Source organism: Oncorhynchus mykiss, chromosome 6 (assembly GCF_013265735.2).
Source record: "Oncorhynchus mykiss isolate Arlee chromosome 6, USDA_OmykA_1.1, whole genome shotgun sequence".
NCBI classification, from domain to species: Eukaryota; Metazoa; Chordata; class Actinopteri; order Salmoniformes; family Salmonidae; genus Oncorhynchus; species Oncorhynchus mykiss.
Genome location: NC_048570.1, coordinates 32,647,284 through 32,667,627, shown reverse-complemented (window position 1 = coordinate 32,667,627; position 20,344 = coordinate 32,647,284). Strand labels below are relative to the sequence as shown.

Genomic DNA, 20,344 nt, shown 5'->3' with positions numbered 1-20,344 from the left:
AACATTTCTAACGTTGTAACATTGTGTCACCATTAATGGTTTAGGCCTATGTAACTTTTTTTGCATGTAAAAAAAGGGAAAGATATTAAGGCCCAAAAGGCTAATTTTGGCTTAAGTGTAGGGATTAGGCTATTAGGGGACGGCAACCAATTTTGGGGAGAGATCCACCACAAAAAGCAGAAATTCAATGCACATAAAACTGAGTAAAGCAGAAATCTTGAGACCTTTTCCAGAGCTTTATTTCTGGATATGTACATCAGGTATTAAAGAACAGAAAATACAAAATGTTTAACAAAACCCAAAGAAAAAAAACAATTCCGTGTCTATGTACAATTCTTAAACAAAAGCGAGTTTCTCTTGAACATTCGATAGTAAATATGTTGATTGTCTATATTTCTGGATATACATTTATGTTTTATTCACAAAAGGTGTTTTCTTTACTTCAAAGAACTAGATATTATTTTTTTTAAACAACCACAACTGCTATATCTTTTTATACTATTAAACTTCAAAACACAATACAAAATATAAAAAGAAATTAGTGCTTTCTTACACACAAGTCTCTCCAGAGATTTCCAAAAAAATATCACATTATGAGATTTCAGGACAGGGTTGTAAAATAAAAATATTAATCTACTAGTCAATGGCCTTTACATTCAGACAGTATTTCTGAGTCTTTATACCAAACCATAGGGTGAAATAAATATCACTGCACTGCTAAAGCTAGAGAGAGCCTGGAGACACCCACGACATCTGCACTTTTGATGATGGCGAGTAACAATGGTCTGGTACATACCCCTAGGCACTTGATGTATCTGAAAGCATTGGATAGGTATAAGCAATATGGTAGTAGTTCATCTGCCATTTTGGTTCCATCTATCCAACCATACCAGGGGCCGTATCCACAAAGCGTCTCAGAGTAGGAGTGCTGATCTAGGATCAGTTTGGCCTTTGTGGATACGGGCCCAGATCTATGAAAGTACCTAAGGGACGAGGGCTTGATTCTGAACCAGACCCATCTTTCAACATACTGACTACAGAAGCCATCCCTTTCACCAAGACAAAGACAGAAATGTGTAAAGGAAATAAATGAAGAGTAACAAAATGGGATTTGTACATTATGATTGCAACTTCAAAATGCAACATTGAATAATATATTAATACGTCTTAGGTAAAGCCTTTTTAAGTTGTACATTTGAGAACTGTCACACAACTAGCATGCATTGTTTTGCTGTCTCCCACTGCCAAGGGAACCCCCACCCCCCCAAATATCCAAACACCAAAAGCCAATCAGTAAAATGTAAAAACATGTAATGTCAGTACATAGACACATTATTGCCTTTTGACAAGGAATCTAATTTTAAGTATTTAGATCAACACAGATTCACAAGTTTAAAGAGGTCAATGAAGACATTTAAGGCTATTAGTTAATTATTTACATGAAACTGTCCACATTTGGGGAAATAATGCAAGGTGAACAAACAGCTGACTCCAATGTCTGCCATAGAAACAGTGACTAGATAACGCCTAGCTAGGTAAAACCAATGCAAAAAAAAACATCTGTACATACTCAGGATAGTGAATTATTGTATGGTAAATGTTTATGTAGGAAATCTATGGACTTTTGTGGGTGATTCAGAATTATACTGAACAAAACTATAAATGCAACATGTAAAGTGTTGGTCCCATGTTTCATGAGCTGAAATAATAGATAACAAAAATGTTCCATATGCACAAAAAGCTTATTTCTCTAGATTTTTGTGCACAAATTTGTTTACATCCCTGTTAGTGAGCATTTCTCCTTTGCCAAGATAATCCATCCACCTGACAAGTGTGGCATATCAAGAAGCCGATTAAACAGCACGGTCAATACATAGGTGCACCTTGTACTCTGGACATAGATAAATGGCCCCTCTAAAATGTGCAGTTTTGACACATAACACCACAGATGTCTCAAGTTGAGGGAGTGTGCAATTGGCATGCTGACTGCAGGAATGAAGACCTTTTGTGAGGAAAAACAAATTCTGATTGGCCTGGCACCCAGTGGGTGAGCCCTTGCCCAGTCATGTGAAATACATAGATCAGGGCCTAATTAATTTATTTCAATTGACTGATTTCCTTCTGTAAACTGTAACTCTGTAAAATCGTTGAAATTGTTGCATTTATATTTTTGTTCAGTATATATACACACCCCTGAAACCAACTAATTATCAAACTCATAATGCATAGGTAAATTAAGCAATCACTACTGCATACATTAAAAAGACAATGATGACCCCCCCCCCCTCCCCCCACAATTCACAATTAGTTCAGTCTAGAGAAATAGAAGTTGAATCTCTGTTAGACTGCAACTGGACATTAAATTATGGACCGGATAATACAAGGCATCCTCCAGTCAGTACAGTGGAAGTTGCAGAAAAGGAAAAAAAAGTGGCTTTAAATAAAGAAATAATACTGCTAACAAGCTTATGCAGGCCTTAAGTAGTTTCAATAAAGAACAATACAGTAGAGGGAAAAAAATAAACCCTAACTTTTGCAGATTGATCAAGCTCCACGATGAACATGCAAACAGCACAATTAGCACTCAACTGGGGCCAAATAGATTTGTGAAGAAATACATGTTGTGCTAAGAGTATAGGGCAGAAACTATATACATTACTGGAGCTGAACACATGACATCTCAGTGCAACGCTATAATGCCAATCCAAAAACTGTTCTGTCATAATGTAAAATATTGGTCATGATATTGGCTAATTTCTGGGGCAATAAGAGCCAGATTTATAAGGGCATGTTTCAGATAATATGATGGACAGATAAAACTGCCCAGATTAGTTGGGTGTCAGACCCAGCCTTTTAGTCTTTACATTGATCACTTGACTCCGCTAATAAAATTGGCGGATTTAAAAAATGTTAAAAATGTTTTGGCAAGCTCTGTCACAGCTGAACACTGAGGAAAATCATCATATAATATTTTGTTAAAATTCTAGAACATTCTCCTCTGGTTTGGCCACTTCAGACTGGTAAAAGTCTGAAAAAAGCAAGCCGAGTACAAAAGAAGCTTCCACAGGAACAAAAACAAAGGCGAGAGGGAGAGAAAAACATCCTAGCAACTGATATGCTCCTAGTTAAAATCTACACCGCCTCAACACCAACGAGTGTTGTTGCATTAAGTACAAAACCCAGGCTCCTCTCGGACAAAACACATTTGACCAAGCTTGGTTTCTGCAAGTACCTGTAAACACTGATTGTTAATCAAAAATACCACTTTAATAATGAACAAACTTAGTAAACCAGAACAAAGCTGGTTTGGCAACTGTATATGAGTGGCAGGATTACGTAGCTTTGAAGAAGTCGTCTGTAGATGTGTGTGTGAGGGATGAGGAACAAAACACAACTGTCTATCCGCAGCCTCCGGGACAGGCTGGGCTGGGCCCCACACTACATGGACACTGACATCTCAGGGCCGCGGAAAATAAATGGCTATATAAACTCTTGAGAAATCAAGATTTTTTGTTCTATACGATAAAGACATCACTGATGTCATATTTCACAAATAAAATCAAAAACGAAATAGATGTGTATATATAATTATTAAACAAAAATCTCCAGTGAGTGAGTCTTATGTACACATGGGATGGTGGATTTAAAAGAGGGATTCTGGGGGCGGGGGTGGTCACTCTGACTGGAGCGCTGTGCTGTGACGTCGTGCATGTGCTCCCATAAACCCATTGGGCTCCCCACTGCCCGCCAAGCCCCCAAAGTCCGTGACGGACACCGCCATCTTGGCGCCGGTGATGCGGTGGTGTGCCGTGTTCCGCCGCCCCTCAAAATCCACTCCGAGGTTACCCACAGAAACGTCGTTGATGAAAGAGTCGGGCAGCGCCAACTTGAGCCTCTTAGAAGGCCGCTCGCAGTCCTTGCCCCCGTACACCCCTCCCCGCTGGCCCAGGTCTGAGTGGTAGAAGCCAGCGTCCAGCATGTTGAGACAGTCGGGATCTCCTCCGTTGGAGGGGAAGCCCAGGGGCTCTTCCTGTGCCAGGGACCCCCGGTGGAGGCTCTCCAGAGGGGGGAAACCGTACGAGTCCAGGCAGCTCACCTCCGCTGGGCTGCACACTGTGGCCACGCTGTTACTCAGGGCTGAGGGATGGGGAAACATAAATAAACTACTTGGTTATCTGTGGATTTCATATGTATTGTTTTTAGGACTTGTGTTGAATGTATAAAGTTGTATTGTTGTGTATAATCTGTGTAATGTAATACCGAACGCCATATCTGAAGTTAGAGTAACTATTTTTCACAAGCCTATCAAGGAAGGAGTGGGTCCGTTTGTGCTACATACCATGTTGAGAGTCTGAGACCCTGTTGACTAACCTGTGAGGTCGCTGGCAGTGATGGAGTTGAGCAGGCTGAGCTGCTGCTCTGTGGTGGGCTCCATCCTCACCCCTCCTCCTCCGCCTGAGCACACAGAGGAGGAGCTGTCTACTGCCAGGCCCTCCGCCTCGTCCACCAGCCGGTCCATCAGGTCCCTGCAGGCAGGGGGAACACACAAGATGTTAACACACACAGACTCCCATAATAACCTTTAGCAATGTCCACCCCTTTTGTGTAGTTGCAAGTACATTCAAATAAAATTTGCATTCACAGGCCATCATCATATTCAGAGAGAACTCCGTCGACATACACTACCGTTCAAAAGTTTGGGGTCACTTAGGAATGTCCTTGTTTTTTAAAGAATAGCACATTTTTTTGTCCATTAAAATAACATCAAATTGATCAGAAATAGAGTGTAGACATTGTTAATGTTGTAAATGACTATTGTAGCTGGAAACGGAAGATTTTTTATGGAAAATCTACATAGGCATACAGAGGCCCATTATCAGCAACCATCACTCTTGTGTTCCAATGGCACGGTGTGTTAGATAATCCAAGTTTATCATTTTAAAAGGTTAATTGATCATTAGAAAACCCTTTGCAATTATGTTAGCACAACTGAAAACTGTTGTTCTGATTAAAGAAGCAATAAAACGGGCCTTCTTTAGACTAGTTGAGTATCTGGAGCATCAGTATTTGTGGGTTCAATTACAGGCTCAAAATGGCCAAAAACAAAGAACTTTCTTCTGAAACGCATCAGTCTATTCTTGTTCTGAGAAATAAAGGCTATTCCATTGCGAGAAATTGCCAAGGAACTGAAGATCTCGTAAAACGCTGTGTACTACTCCCTTCACAGAACAGTGCAAACTGGCTCTAACCAGAATAGAAAGAGTGGGAGGCCCCAGTTCACAACTGAGCAATAGGACAAGTACATTACAGTGTCTAGTTTGAGTCCTGAACTGGCAGCGTCATTAAAAAGTACCCGCAAAACACCAGTCTCATCCTCAACAGTGAAGAGGCAACTCCGGGATGCTGGCCTTCTATATGCAGAGTTGCAAAGAAAAAGCCATATGTCAGACTGGCCAATAAAAATAAAAGATTGTCCAGTGTCTGTGTTCTTTTGCCAAAGGAAGATTGGAAAAAAGTGTTATGGACAGACGAATCAAAGTTTGAGGTGTTCGGATCACAAAGAAGAACATTAGTGAAAAGCAAAAAAATCAAAGATGCTAGGAGTGCTTAACGCCATCTGTCAAGAATGGTGGAGGCAATGTGATGGTCTGGGGGTGCTTTGGTGGTGGTAAAGTGGGAGATTTGTACAGGGTAAAAGGGATCTTGAAGAAGGAAGGCTATCACTCCATTTCACAACGCCATACCCTGTGGACAGCGCTTAATTGGAGCCAATCTCCTCCTACAACAGGACAACGACCCAAAGCACAGCTCCAAACTATGCAATAACTATTTAGGGAAGAAGCAGTCAGCTAGTATTCTGCCTATAATGGAGTGGCCAGCAGTCACCGGATCTCAACCCTATTAAGCTGTTGTGGGAGCAGCTTGACCGTTTGGTACGTAAGAAGTGCCCATCAAGCCAATCCAACTTGTGGGCGGTGTTTCAGGAAGCACGGGGTGAAATCTCTTCAGATTACCTCAACAAATTGACAACTAGAATGCCAAAGGTCTGCAAGGCTGTAATTGCTGCAAATTGAGTATTCTTTGACAAAAGCAAAGTTTGAAGGACACAATTATTATTTCAATAAAAAAACAAAACATTATTTCTAACCTTGACTTGACTATATTTCCTATTCATTTTGCAACTCATTTCATGTAAACGTCCTCTCACTGCCAGCTGCATTTCTTTTCAGCAACCTTAAGATGTGTAAATATTTGTATGAACATAACAAAATTCAACAACTGAGACATAAACTAAACAAGTTCCACAGACACGTGACCAACAGAAATGGAATAATGTGTCCCTGAACAAAGGGGGGGGGGGGGGGGGGGGGGGGATGCAGCTGGTGGCCACACCAGATACTAAGTACTGCAGTGCATCTCCTCCTCATGGACTGAACCAGATCTGCCAGTTCATGCTGTGAGATGTTACCCCACTCTTCCACCAAGGCACCTGCAAGTTCCCGGACATTTCTGGGGGGAATGGCCCTAGCCCTCACTCTTCGATCCAACAGGTCCCAGACATTCTCAATAGGATTGAGATCTGGGCTCTGGCCATGGCAGAACACTGACAATCCTGTCTTGCAGGAAATCACACACAAAACAAGCAGTACGGCTGGTGGCATTGTCATGCTGGAGGGTCATGTCAGGATGAGCCTGCAGGAAGGGTATCACATGTGGGGGAAGGATGTCTTCCCTGTAACACACAGCATTGAGATTGCCTGCAATGACAGCAAGCTCAGTCCGATGATGCTGTGACACACCGCCCCAGACCATGACGGACCCTCCACCTCCAAATCGATTTCGCTCCAGAGTACAAGCCTCGGTGTAACGCTCATTCCTTCGACAATAAACGTAAATCCGACCATTACCCCTGGTGAGACAAAACCGCGACTCGTCAGTGAAGAGCACTTTTTGACAGTCCTGTCTGGTCCAGCGACGGTGGGTTTGTGCCCATAGGCAACGTTGTTGCCGATGATGTCTGGTGTGGACCTGCCTTACAACAGGCCTACAAGTCCTCAGTCCAGCCTCTCTCTGCCTATTGCGGACAGTCTGAGCACTGATGGAGGAGATTGCGCATTCCTGGTGTAACTCGGGCAGTTGTTGTTGCCATCCTGTACCTGTCCCGCAGGTGTGATGTTCGGATGTACCAATCCTGTGCAGGTGTTGTTACACGTGGTCTGCCACTGCGAGGACGATCAGCTGTCCGTCCTGTCTCCCTGTAGAGCAATCTTAGGCATCTCACAGTACGGACATTGCAATTTATTGCCCTGGCCACATCTGCAGTCCTCATGCGTCCTTGCAGCATGCCTAAGGCACATTCACGCAGATGAACAGGGCAATAAATTGCAATGTCCGTACTGTGAGATGCCTAAGACAGCGCTACACGGAGACAGGACGGACAGCTGATCGTCCTCGCAGCAGCAGACCACGTGTAACAACATCTGCACAGGATTGGTACATCCAAACATCACACCTGCGGGACAGGGCATCCTGTGGGACAGGGCATGCACCTGGGCATCTTTCTTTTGTTGTTTTTCAGAGTCAGTAGAAAGGCCTCTTTAGTGTCCTATGGTTTCATAACTGTGACCTTAATTGCCTACCGTCTATAAGCTGTGAGTGTCATAATGACCGTTCCACAGGTGCATGTTCATTAATTGTTTATGGTTCATTGAACAAGCATGGGAAAAAGTGTTTAAACCCTTTACAATGAAGATCTGTGAAGTTGTTTGGATTTGACAAATTATCTTTGAACGACAGGGTCCTGAAAAGGGTAAGGTTTTTTTGTTCTAAGTTTATGTTTTCATGGAAAACAATGACATTTCTAAGTGACCCCAAACTTTTGAACGGCAATGAATTCAGACCTCAGTTACTACGGTTGTTGAGCATACTGAAGGATCACTTACGTTACACCAGGATAGCTGCTATACTTCTTCTTGCCAAAGCGATTCTGCTGGACAAAGAAATCAAAGCGCTCCGACTTCTTCCACATGTAGTAAAAGGCCACACATTCAGCTACCGTCCGTGTCTTAACCTGATGAAGGGAAGAAATACATGATGAAAAGAAGAGTTCTCCGACACAGGAAGTTAGTGCCACAGGCTTTTTAAAGAAAGGGTAAATAAAGTATGCATGTTCATATCCTTACAGAAGCTATCAACATGATATTACAATAATTTCATCACCTTCTAAAATCAGTAAGAGAGAGAGAGAGAGAGAGAGTCCCACCTTGTGCTTCTGTATGAGGTGAAAGTTCTTATCGTATAGCTGTAGTGCATGTTCAAAGTTTCTGCATTCATCTTCAGACCACGGTGGGGATTCCTCTGTAATAATCACAAGGGGTCATTTTCCCTCTCCCAACAGAGTGACATTTTTGAAAGAGCCTACTAATTATTCAAAATGGTGACTTACCCTGTGATGAGTTCACATTACTGCAATACCTCTCCAGTGCTTCAGGGGTATTGTAGTTACATTTCACAAGCTCATACAGAGCCTACAGGGAAACGACAGAGGAATAGCTCAACGACTTACATTGACAACAACCATGACAATCATGTAACTTTGACAGACGGACAATAACTTTGAGATGGCAGCTGGAGAATGTCTAATGTTATGACATCCAGCGAGTCTTAAAGAAGTCTTGCACAATGCCAGTAAGACAGACCGCTAGATGAAGATTGACCATCACGTGTAGCGATGACTGACCTGCTCATTGTCGCTCACATGAGCCCCTGCCATGTCACTTCCTGTCCTCTCATCGGTTGCCCGTGACGACGCCTCACACAGGAAGTCCCTGACCTTGCTTTCTGACAACACGTCCGGGCTCCATAGCAACTGGTCATCATCTTCGTAAACTTCATGAAAATGGCAGATGAGAATCACAACGTTAGACACTCTGTGCAATGTTACACTTGGAAACACTGCTAAATGTCTGACTGTCAAGTGCAACGGGTTTATGGGTTAACCTCTTGAGAAAGCCTGCACTCACCCTTATCGTCGCCATAGTGACAGAGGTGGGTGGGGACCTCTGCTTGGTGCTGCGACCCCACCATTATTTCCTGTGAAATGCAAATACAAAACAGAGTTACCCCCAGAACATGCAGCCCCATGTTTCTACCATCAGTAAATGCAGGTCTAGAATCATTTAACCGAATAACGTTACTAAACAACCTTAACCATTGAAAAATAAAAGAACTGACCTCCAATCTGTGCTTATGGGAAACTTAATCCTGTATCTTCTTCAATCAAGTCACTTTTAAAAGGAGGACAAGTTTCTTACCTTTCTGGAGTCCTCTAGGCTTGGGCCATCCTCCTCACACTCGGACTCCTTATCACCGTCGTAGATTGTATTAGCTGACAATACAAAGACAGAACGGGCACGCCCCATTAGAATGCTTGTTATACGAATGGGACCCTGTGCTTATCAACTAATCATGTGACAAGGCCATTAAAATATGGAAAGAATGTTTAGGAGGGGATAAATGCTGTCAAAGCTAACAAGATAAATAAGTTAACTTCTTATGGCTGGGGGACAGTATTGAGTAGCTTGGAAGAATAAGGTGGCCAGAGTTAGGCAAAAGGTTGGGTTCGCGCCCAGGCTCTGTCAACTGCCTGCTACGGCCTGCAAAACTGCCTGCTACTCAGGCCCAGAAGCTAAGATATGCATATTATTAGTATTTGGATGATTACTTTTTGAATGTCGTCTGTGAGTATAACAGAACTCATATGGCGGGCAAAAACCGGAGAAAAAAATCCAACCAGGAAGTGGGAAATCGGGAGGTTTGTAGGTTTTCAAGTCATTGCCTATCCAATATAAAGTGTCCAATTTGGTCCGATTGCATTTCCTAAGGCTTCAGATGTCAACAGTCTTTAGAACCTTGTTTCAGGCTTCTACTTTGAAGGGGGAGCGAATAAGAGCTGTTTGAACCAGGGGTCTGGCAGAATGCCATGACCTAAGTCTCGCGCGCAGCTGTGAGAGCGAGCTGCGTCCCCTTTCATTTCTAAAGACAAAGGAATTGTCCTGTTGGAACATTATTGAAGATTTATGATAAAAACATCCTAAAGATTGATTATATACATCGTTTGACATATTTCTACGAACTGTAATATAACTTTTTTGACTTTGTCTGGACCTAGTTCTTGCGCCTTGTGAATTTGTGAACTAAATGTACGAACAAAAAGGAGGTATTTGGACATAAATGATGGACTTTATCGAACAAAACAAACATTTATTGTGGAACTGGGATTCCTGGGAGTGCATTCCGATGAAGGTCAAAGGTAAGTGAATATTTATAATGCTATTTCTGACTTCTGTTGACTCCACAACATGGCGGGTATCTGTATGGATTGTTTTGGTCTCTGAGCGCTGTACTCAGATTATTCCATGGTGTGCTTTCGCTGTAAAGCTTTTCTGAAATCTGACACAGTGGTTGCATTAAGGAGAAGTATATCTTTAAAGTACTTTTGTTTATAATGACACCTGCACTTGACAGTATTTTTGCCATTATTATGAGTTTTCAATGACGGTATACGGCAGGCTAAACTTGGGAAACAATAACAAACAAAACATTGCAGTGGCTCATAATATTCACACTATAAAACATTATATGAATTTGACCAATTGTGTTTTATAATTGTGCTCTTGAGCTCTGACAATGTCTTATCATTTATCCCTGAGATGTCCTAATAATGTTTGAATTGCCTTACATCTGAGTGTTCTGGGGAAGAAGTCGGTGGCCTCATGGGAGGTGACTGAAGGGGTGAGGTCATCAGCGGATGACTGGGTCTCCTCCTCATAGTCCCCTGATAGCAGGTCTTTAGCTATCTCCTCCTGTGGAAGAACCCAATTATCATTAGTAACCATTAGCTACATCAGTAACTGTTATTTAGGGCTGGGAGCCCACCAAGGATCAATTGATCCTAAAAGCTACAAGTTGTTTTGTTCCCTATCTGTCGTAAACACACTTTGTAGGTAATACAGAAGTAAAACAGACACTTATAATGTAATCATAGTTGGGATAGATGCCTACTGATTATATCACAGATACATAAGGGAACTTGACTGAAAACATCTTTGAATATCTACAAATTGGCTCTACAGTACACTGTGACAATGTTCCCTTTACCAAATCAGAAAATATTGGAATGAATTTTGTTCACCTTGTCCAAAGTCATATCTGGCAGCTCATCCGTCAGCTCCCCAGAAAAGCTGTCCATGCTGGAGCCTGCAGCCGTACTGACTGACGCCTCATAGCGGTAGATGGCCAGCAGTTCCTCCAACGGCATGTTCCCCTCCTGTTACAACAAAGAGAAATCACTTTAGATCACGTCTCTACAATCCAAATTATGATAATACATGTCTGCTATATGAACAATGGTTTGACAAGAAGTTCCATGTGATACAATATTCTCCCACCCCCCTAGCCTATAACGTTTGATTAATTATAGTAGGGAAGGAAGTGGTCATTCAAGCATTGACAGAATGAAAAACATTCCGATAAAAGCAACAACTACATTTCCTGTCCAAAAGAAAGGAAACGGGGAATTATTTCCTGTTATTAGCCAACCAACCTTCTCCAGATCGGCTATCTCTGAGTTAAAGTTTCTCTCGCCCTCCAATGACTCTTCCTCCTCCAAGGTCCTCTCGTCGTCATATTCGTGGACTAGCATCTCTGCTGTCGGATCGAAGTCATGATCTTCAGACGATAAAGAGCCAACTGTGGAGTGGGAAAACTATTTTAGATCACAGTTGAATGGCACCATTGAGGACAAATGGCAAATCAATTAGATACACTCTGCAAAACTGGCACTGCCAATGCCATTGTCGCACCCAAAGCATAATTTTCATGGAATTATTTATTCAATATTTCTTAATTAACAGATTTAGCTTCATGGTATCATAATAAACATCACCTGAATAGAAAATGGACATGTCATATTCATAACTTAAGTATTCCATTAAAACTGGAATCCTTAGTTGCGATATCAATATACAGTACCAGTCAAAAGTTATTTTTTTACTATTTTCTACATTGTATAATAATAGTGAAGACATAAAAACTATGACATAACATATGGAATGATGTAGTAACCAGAAAAGTGTTAAACAAAACATATTTTAGATTCTTCAAAGTAGCCAACATTTGCCTTGACAGCTTTGCACACTTTGGCATTCTCTCAAACAGCTTCATGAGGAATGCTTTTCCAACCGTCTTGAAGGAGTTCCCATATATGCTAAGCACTTGGCTGCTTTTTCTTCCCTCTGCGGTCCAACTCATCATCTGATGCAGCACTCCATCACTCTCCTTCTTGGTCAAATAGCCCTTACACAGCCTGGAGGTGTGTTGGGTCATTGTCCTGTCGAAAAACAAATGATAGTCCCACTAAGCGCAAGTCAGACGTGATGGCGCATTGCTGCAGAATGCTGTGGTAGCCATGCTGGTTAAGTGTGCCTTGAATTCTAAATATATCGCCGACAGTGTCACCAGCAAAGCACCCCCACACCTCCTCCATGCTTCATGGAGGTCATCTGTTCACCTACTCCATGTCTCACAAAGACAACGGTTGTAACCAAAAATCTAAAATTTGTACTCATCAGACCAAATGACAGATTTCCACCGGTCTAACGCCCATTGCTTGTGTTTCTTGGCCCAAGCAAGTCTCTTCTTCTTATTGGTGTCCTTTAGTAGTGGTTTCTTTGCAGCAATTCGACCATGAAGGCTTGATTCACAGTCTCCTCTGAACCGTTGATGTTGAGATACGTCTGTTACTTGAAATCTGTGAAGCATTTATTTGGGCTGGAATTTCTGAGGCTGGTAACACTAATGAACTTATCCTCTGCAGCAGAGGTAACTCTGGGCCTTCCTTTCCTTTGGCGGTCCTCATGAGAGCCAATTCCATCATGGCGCTTGATGTTCTTGGCATTTTCCAGATTGACTGACCTTCATGTCTTCAAGTAATGATGCACTGTTGTTTCTCTTTGCTTATTTGAGCTGTTCTTGCCATAATATGGACTTAGCCCTATTTGGAAGATAGCCCTATCTTCTGTACACCGCCTTTATCTTGTCACAACACAACTGATTAGCTCAAAAGCATTAAGAAGGAAAGAAATTCCACAAATTATGTGTATTATCTTTATTTAACTAGGCAAGTCAGTTAAGAACAAATTCGTATTTACAATGACGGTCTACCAAAAGGCCTCCTGCGGGGACGGGGGCCTGGGATTAAAAAAATAAATACAATATAAATATAGGACAAAACACACATCACAACGAGACAACACTACATAAAGAGAGACCTAAGACAACAACATAACAAGACAGCAACACAACATGGTAGCAGCACAAAAACATGGTACAAACATTATTGGGCAAAGTCAACAGCACAAAGGTCAAGAAGGTAGAGACATCAATACACCATACAAAGCAGCCACAACTGTCAGTAAGATTGTCCATGATTGAGTCGTTGAATGAAGAGATTAAGATACAACTGTCCCGTTTGAGTGCTGGTTTGTTGCAGCTAGTTCCAGTCGCTAGCTGCAGTGAACTGAAAAGAAGAGCGACCCAGGGATGTGTGTGCTTTGGGGACCTTTAACAGAATGTGACTGGCAGAACGGGTGTTGTATGTGGAGAATGAGGGCTGCAGGAGATATCTCAGATAAGGGGGAGTGAGGCCTAAGAGGGAGTTATAATGAAGCATCAACCAGTGGGTCTTGCGACAGGTTCCTCAGATGACCAATTTACAGAGTATAGAGTACAGTGGTACAGTATAAGGAGTATTGGTGGCAAATCTGATGGCCGAATGGTAAAGAACATCTAGACGCTCGAGAGCACCCTTACCTGCCGATCTATAAATTATGTCTCTAATCTAGCATGGGAAGGATGGTCATCTGAATTAGGGCTAGTTTGGCAGCTGGGGTTAAAGAGGAGCGATTACAATAGAGGAAACCAAATCTAGATTTAACTTTAGCCTGCAGCTTTGATATGTGCTGAGAGAAGGACAGTGTACCATCTAGCCATACTCCCAAGTACTTGTATGAGGTGACTACCTCAAGCTCTAAACCCTCAGAGGTAGTCATCACGCCTGTGGGGAAAGGGGCATTCTTCTTACCAAACCACATAACCCTTTTTGGAGGTGTTCAGAACAAGGTTAAGGGTAGAGAAAGCTTGTTGACACAAAGAAAGCTTTGTTGTAGAGCATTTAAGACAAAATCCGGGGAGGGAACAGCTGAGTATAAGACTATCATCTGCATATAAATGGAGAAGAGAGCTTCCTACTGCCTGAGCTATGTTGTTGATGCAAATTAAGAAGAGCGTGGGGCCTAGGATTGAGCCTTGGGGTACTCCCTTGGTGACAGGCAGTGGCTGAGACAGCAGATTTTCTGACTTTATACACTGCACTCTTTGAGAGAGGTAGTTAGCAAACCAGGCCAAAGACCCCAATACTCCTTAGCCGGCGCACAAGAATGGAATGGTCTACCGTATCAAAAGCTTTGGCCAAGTCAATAAAAATAGCAGCACAATATTGCTTAGAATCAAGGGCAATGGTGACATCATTGAGGACCTTTAAGGTTGCAGTGACACATCCATAACCTGAGCGGAATCCAGATTACATACCCGAGAGAATACTATAGACATCAAGAAAGCCAGTCAGTTGATCATTGACAAGTTTTTCCAACACTTTTGATAAACAGGGCAAAATAGAAATAGGCCTATAACAGTTAGGATCAGCTTGATCTCCCCCTTTAAATAAAGGACGAACTGTGGCTGCCTTCCAAGCAATGGGAACCTCCACAGAAAGGAGAGACAGGTTAACCTTTTTGGGATAGGGGGCAGCATTTTCACTTTTGGATGAATAGCGTGCCCAGAGTGAACTGCCTCCTACTCTGTCCCAGATGCTAATATATGCATATTATTATTATTAGTATTGGATAGAAAACACTCTGAAGTTTATAAAACTGTTTGAATCATTTCTGTGAGTATAACAGAACTTATGTAGCAGGCAAAACCCCGAGGACTAACTGTTCAGATTTTTTATTTTTTTCTCCCCCCTCTCTGTTGACAATATTGTCGTTGCCATTGGATATTTAATAGCAATCCATTTTCAGTTCCTACCACTTCCACACGATGTCGCCAGTCTTCAGAATATGGTTGAGGTTAATCCTTTGTGCATTGAATAAGTAGGCCAACTCGGAACTGGGGACACATTTGTGAGTTGCGCAAGACGTGAACAGCAGTGCTGTTTTGGTTTCGTTCCTGTATTGAATACAGATAGCCCCGTCTACAATTTGATCGATTATTAACGTTTAAAAATACCGAACGTTGTATTACAAAAGTAGTTTGAAATATTTTGGCAAAGTTTATAGGCAGCTTTTGAAATATTTTGTAGTGAAGTTGTTTTTTGGTAAGCTGTTTTTTTCTGGATCAAACACGCTTTATAAATGGACATTTTCGATATGGACGGAATTAATCGAACAAAATAACCAATTGTGATGTTTATGGGACATATTGGAGTGCCAACAAAAGAAGCTCGTCAAAGGTAATACATACTCTTTTGTTTACTACTGGTGCAGATGGGTGCATGCTATCAGATAATAGCTTCTTATGCATTCGCCGAAAAGCATTTTTAAAATCTGACATGTTGGCTGGATTCACAATGAGTGTAGCTTTAATCGAGTATCTTATATGTGTGATTTAACGAAAGTTTGAATTTTATAGCATTTTATTTGAATCTGGCGCTCTGCATTTCCCCTGGCAATTGGCCAGTTGAGACGCTAGCGTCTCCCTATCCTCAACAGGTTTTAAGGTATAGGGGGCAGCATTTTCACTTTTGGATAAATAGCGTGCCCAATTTCAACTTCCTGCTACTCATGCCAGGAATATAAGATATGCATATTATTAGTAGATTTGGATAGAAAACACTCTGAAGTTTCTAAAACTGTTTGAATCATATCTGTGAGTATAACAAAACTTATGTAGCAGGGAAAACCCAGAGGACTAACCGTTCAGATTATTTTTTTTGGTCTCTGTCTGTTCACCGATTTCTCATTGGCAAATTATATTTCTTAGGAACCTATTTTCAGTTCCTACCGCTTCCACTGGATGTCACCAGTCTTTGGAATTTGGTTGAGGTTATTCATTTCTGCAATGAAGAAGTAGGCCATCTAGGAACTGGGTAACACTGTTGAGAGTGCGCAAGACATGAAAAGTAGCATGGTTTGCTGTCTTCCTGTATTGAACACAGATAGACCCGTCTACAATTTGATCGATTATTAACGTTTAAAAATACCTAAAGTTGTATTACAAAAGTAGTTTGAAATATTTTGGCAAAGTTTATAGGCAACTTTTGAAATATTTTGTAGTGACGTTGCGTTTTTTTGGAAGCTGTTTTTTTCTGGATCAAACGTGTCAAATAAGTGGACATTTGGATATATATGGACGGAATTAATCAAACAAAAGGACCAATTGTGATGTTTATGGGACATATTGGAGTGCCAACAAAAGAAGCTTGTCAAAGGTAACGCATGTTTTATATTTTATTTCTGCGTTTTGTGTAGCGCCTGCAGGGTTGAAATATGCTACACTCTTTGTTTACTATTGTGCTATCATCAGATAATAGCTTCTTATGCTTTTGCCGAAAAGCCTTTTTAAAATCTGACATGTTGGCTGGATTCACAACGAGTGTAGCTTTAATTGAGTATCTTACATGTGTGATTTAATGAAAGTTTGATTTTTATATAATTTTTTTGAATTTGCCGCGCTGCATTTTCCATGTTTTTTGCCCAAGTGGGACGCAACCGTCCCCTATCATAAAGAGGTTAAGGAGAAGTTTATCTAAATTCCATGTATAATAGTCGTATCTTTATCAATGTTTATTATGAGTATTTCTGTAAATTGATGTGGCTCTCTGCAATATCACCGCATGTTTTAGAACTACTGAACGTAACGCGCCAATGTAAACTCTGATTTTTTTTATGTAACTATGAACTTTATCAAACAAAACATACATGTATTGTGTAACATGAAGTCCTATGAGTGTCATCTGATGAAGATCATCAAAGGTTAGTGATTAATAATCTCTCTATTTCTTCTTTTTGTGACTCCTCTCTTTGGCTGGAAAAAATGGCTGTGTTTTTCTGTGGCTTGGTGGTGACCTAACAATCATTTGTGGTGCTTTCGCTGTAAATCCTTTTTGAAATCAGACACTGTGGCTGGATTAATGACAATTTTATCTTTAAAATGGTGTAAAATACTTGTATGCTTGAGGAATTTTAATTATGAGATATTTGTTGTTTTGAATTTGGCGCCCTGCACTTTCACTGGCTGTTACGGAGCCAGTCCTAGACAGGTTAAAAAGGTTTTGTGATGATAGGGGAAGGAACCATAAAGAAGAAAGGGTCGAAACCTAACCCAGATGTTTTTTGGTGGTCAAGTTTAAGGAGCTCCTTTAGCACTTCGGACTCAGTGACTGCCTGCAGGGAGAAACTTTGTAGCGGGGCAAGGGAAAAAGAGGAAGAAGCATCGGGGATAGTTGCATTAGAAGGGATGGGAGATGAGGAAATGTTGGACGGGCAAGGAGGCATGTTAGAGTCAAATAGGAATCCTGACTTAATGAAGTGGTGGTTAAAGAGCTCAGCCATGTGCTTCTTGTCAGTAAGAACCACATCATCAATATTAAGGGACATGAGCAGCTGTGAGGAGACACAGCTGTTAATTGAACTGCATTCTAGGTGACTACCTCATGAAGCTGGTTGAGAGAATGCCAAGAGTGTGACTAAGCTGTCATCAAAGCAAAGGGTGGCTACTTTGAAGAATCTCAAATATAAAGTATATTTATTTAACAATGTTTTGGTTACTACCGGATTCCATATTTGTAATTTCATAGTTGGATGTTTTCACTATTATTCTACAATATAGAAAATAGTAAAAATAAAGAAAAAGCCTGGAATTAGTAGGTGTGTCCAAACTTTTGACTGGTACTCTATGTATGTATGCATGCATGCATGTATGTATGCTTGTTTTACTCCAATATTTGTAAACAACAAATGTAAACAAACACTATTGCTTCAAAACATGATTAAAACTATAATTTTTATATCATGGATGGTCAGTCCTTGAATCCATACCCCTGTCTATGAATTTGAGAGTGGTTACACATTTATCCAGGCCTATCCCTCCGATGTTTTATAAAAACAGCCGGAGTGACGCTATGTTATTGTTTGAATTAAGGATTGTGTTTAAAAAATATATATATATAATTTCTACATTACCTGGGCTCGAACTCCCGAAGGAAGCCTGTTTAGAAGAACAAAAAATAAGAGCACAAATGAAGCAACATTGAAGATGAAATACTATACATGAATGTAGCCTGAGCTGTCGCTAGTGGGCTTTATGGATCTCCACCATTAGTCTTAGTGTACAACCAGTAATGCACTCGAGTCCCCCAGTGACCAGTTCATACATAAAACATTCTTCATTCACATCAAGCCCATAATAGACATCCATAAACCCCACTAGCAGCTGCCCAGGCTAATGTGAATGCTGCTCTGTTACACTGTTGAAAACATCAGTCGATTCTTGTAAAAATTTAAATTACAACCAACTTTTCCTTGTACATACTAGCTTCGTAAGATGAGATTCAATTGGCTACATGCTATCCGGGACCCTTGGGATGTCCCTACCGCATTGAAGATTACATTTTTGGTTCGGGTTAAGGGTTGGGTTTAGCTAAAAAGGGTTAAGGTTAGGTGAAGGGTTAGCTCAAAGTAGAGGAAAAGTTGCTAACGATCTAAAATTATAAAGTTCTCCGTGATTAGATTCGAACTCGCAACCTATTCACCCACCCATCCTTTCGTTTTTGCCTTAAGTAACCGTCTGTTTTATGGAACCAGACCAAACGTAACATATCATACTAAATGGAGTGTCTCGAATTTACGTACAGAATAATATGATACGCTCTGAGACCAGTTTGCAACCGAGCAACACAAATTAGATAACAGTCGGTGGTTGTATTTGCTAAAAGTTTTATTAAAAGCATTAATTTCAGCACCCTGCGAAAGGACCGCAGTTGTACAGGACAAACATTGGTACAAGTAAGCGGTTTCAGAATTTACATTTTGACAAGAATCGACTGATGGTGACTCAAGGTTGTTGCTAACAAATCCCGCGACCAGTTATCAAAACTCAACTCCGCCTCGATATAAGAGAACGGAGTTGAGTGTTCCTCAGCGAGTTACCAACCGTATAGATAAGCGGTTTGATGTAATGTTATCGTATTATTAGTAAATATGCTAGCAATAGGATAACATTTGGATGTGGGACGCAAAATAACAACAATAGACAGTTTTCCCACAAACTGTCGGTGTTCGGAAATGGTCGAGAAAGGTAATCTTATTAACTAACGTTACACAGGAAAACCTAGGCTAGAGAAAAAAAATCGTTTTGTTTAGCTACACGGTATTTCTAAAACTGGGAACAATTCCCCGGTCATTAAAGATTTTTTACATTATTTTGTGTACACAAGAACCAAAAAATACCATCGCAATTACTTGCAAATAATGTCTTATTTTCTTCCTCCACCAAATTGGCGTCTCAAGCTACCCAGTCGATGTTAGCAAAGCAGCTGAGAACGCGCACAGGCCTTGTCGTGAAAGATCGGTATATACATTTAAACATATTTTAGAGGCAATTGCGGCAATCATTACACAAAACCACACATATAGAACAAAAAAACATTAATCTATGAAATCGATAACACTTAAAAAGGAAGTTAACGACAAAAATGTAAAAAAACATCGATTTAAAATCTGATGCTTCTCCCCTATTTTCCCTCTTACCTCCGCCATATTGGTACCTATAGGCTCTTTCCAGCCTTCCAGCCGAGTACCCGGATCGACTCTCTGAGCCAATCAGAGATCCAGGTAACAGTAGTAGTGACGTCTTTCTAACTAAATACTGGTAGGCTACCTGTCATAATCTAGGAATGTTACTGTATAAATTGACTTTGATAAAAAAATGTATTGATTGGCAAACGTTAAATCGGTTTGTATTTATAGGCGTGTCATTTGAGACCTAAGAGTAGCCTTACTTACCACTTTCCAAGCAGATAGTGTCGAAACACATAAATAGCTAATCATGATGAATTTAATTTTCCTTGAATAAAGGAAAATCAAACAATTTACTAAAACTAAATCAGACAATTTAAATCAGTCAACAGGCCATTTATATAGCCCAACTACCCCTTGCAGACCCAAATTGCATTACCAGTAGGGGGCACAACTGAACTATAAATGGAGTGAAAAATTCTCACCCA

At 40.9% G+C, this 20,344-nt stretch overlaps 1 protein-coding gene across 2 annotated transcripts; it reads right to left on the bottom strand.

The window, feature by feature from the left end:
* Positions 1–217: 217 nt before the first annotated feature.
* LOC110525782 (mesoderm induction early response protein 3) lies at positions 218–19,935 on the bottom strand. Of its 2 annotated transcripts, none has more exons than XM_021606207.2 (13): positions 19,869–19,935; positions 18,303–18,327; positions 11,606–11,751; positions 11,195–11,329; positions 10,742–10,865; positions 9,315–9,388; positions 9,024–9,093; positions 8,741–8,889; positions 8,447–8,528; positions 8,264–8,358; positions 7,944–8,071; positions 4,372–4,526; positions 218–4,137 (listed from the first exon to the last, which is right to left on the bottom strand). In XM_021606207.2, the coding sequence occupies exons 1-13, from the start codon at positions 19,875–19,877 to the stop codon at positions 3,674–3,676; spliced, it is 1,656 nt and encodes a 551-aa protein (XP_021461882.1). In that variant the 5' UTR covers positions 19,878–19,935; the 3' UTR covers positions 218–3,673. The 2 variants fall into 2 exon arrangements, with proteins under 2 accessions (XP_021461882.1, XP_036835825.1); XM_036979930.1 differs by lacking the exon at positions 19,869–19,935 and adding an exon at positions 19,581–19,860.
* Between the last annotated feature and the right edge of the window lie 409 nt (positions 19,936–20,344).

Excerpts from the sequence above, each read along its gene's own strand:
- LOC110525782 (XM_021606207.2), bottom strand. Across the intron at positions 8,890-9,023 it reads TCACTATGGCGACGATAAGG|TTTACGAAGATGATGACCAG; the intron begins GTGAGTGCAGGC and ends ATTTTCATGAAG. Across the intron at positions 8,359-8,446 it reads TAATGTGAACTCATCACAGG|AGGAATCCCCACCGTGGTCT; the intron begins GTAAGTCACCAT and ends TGATTATTACAG.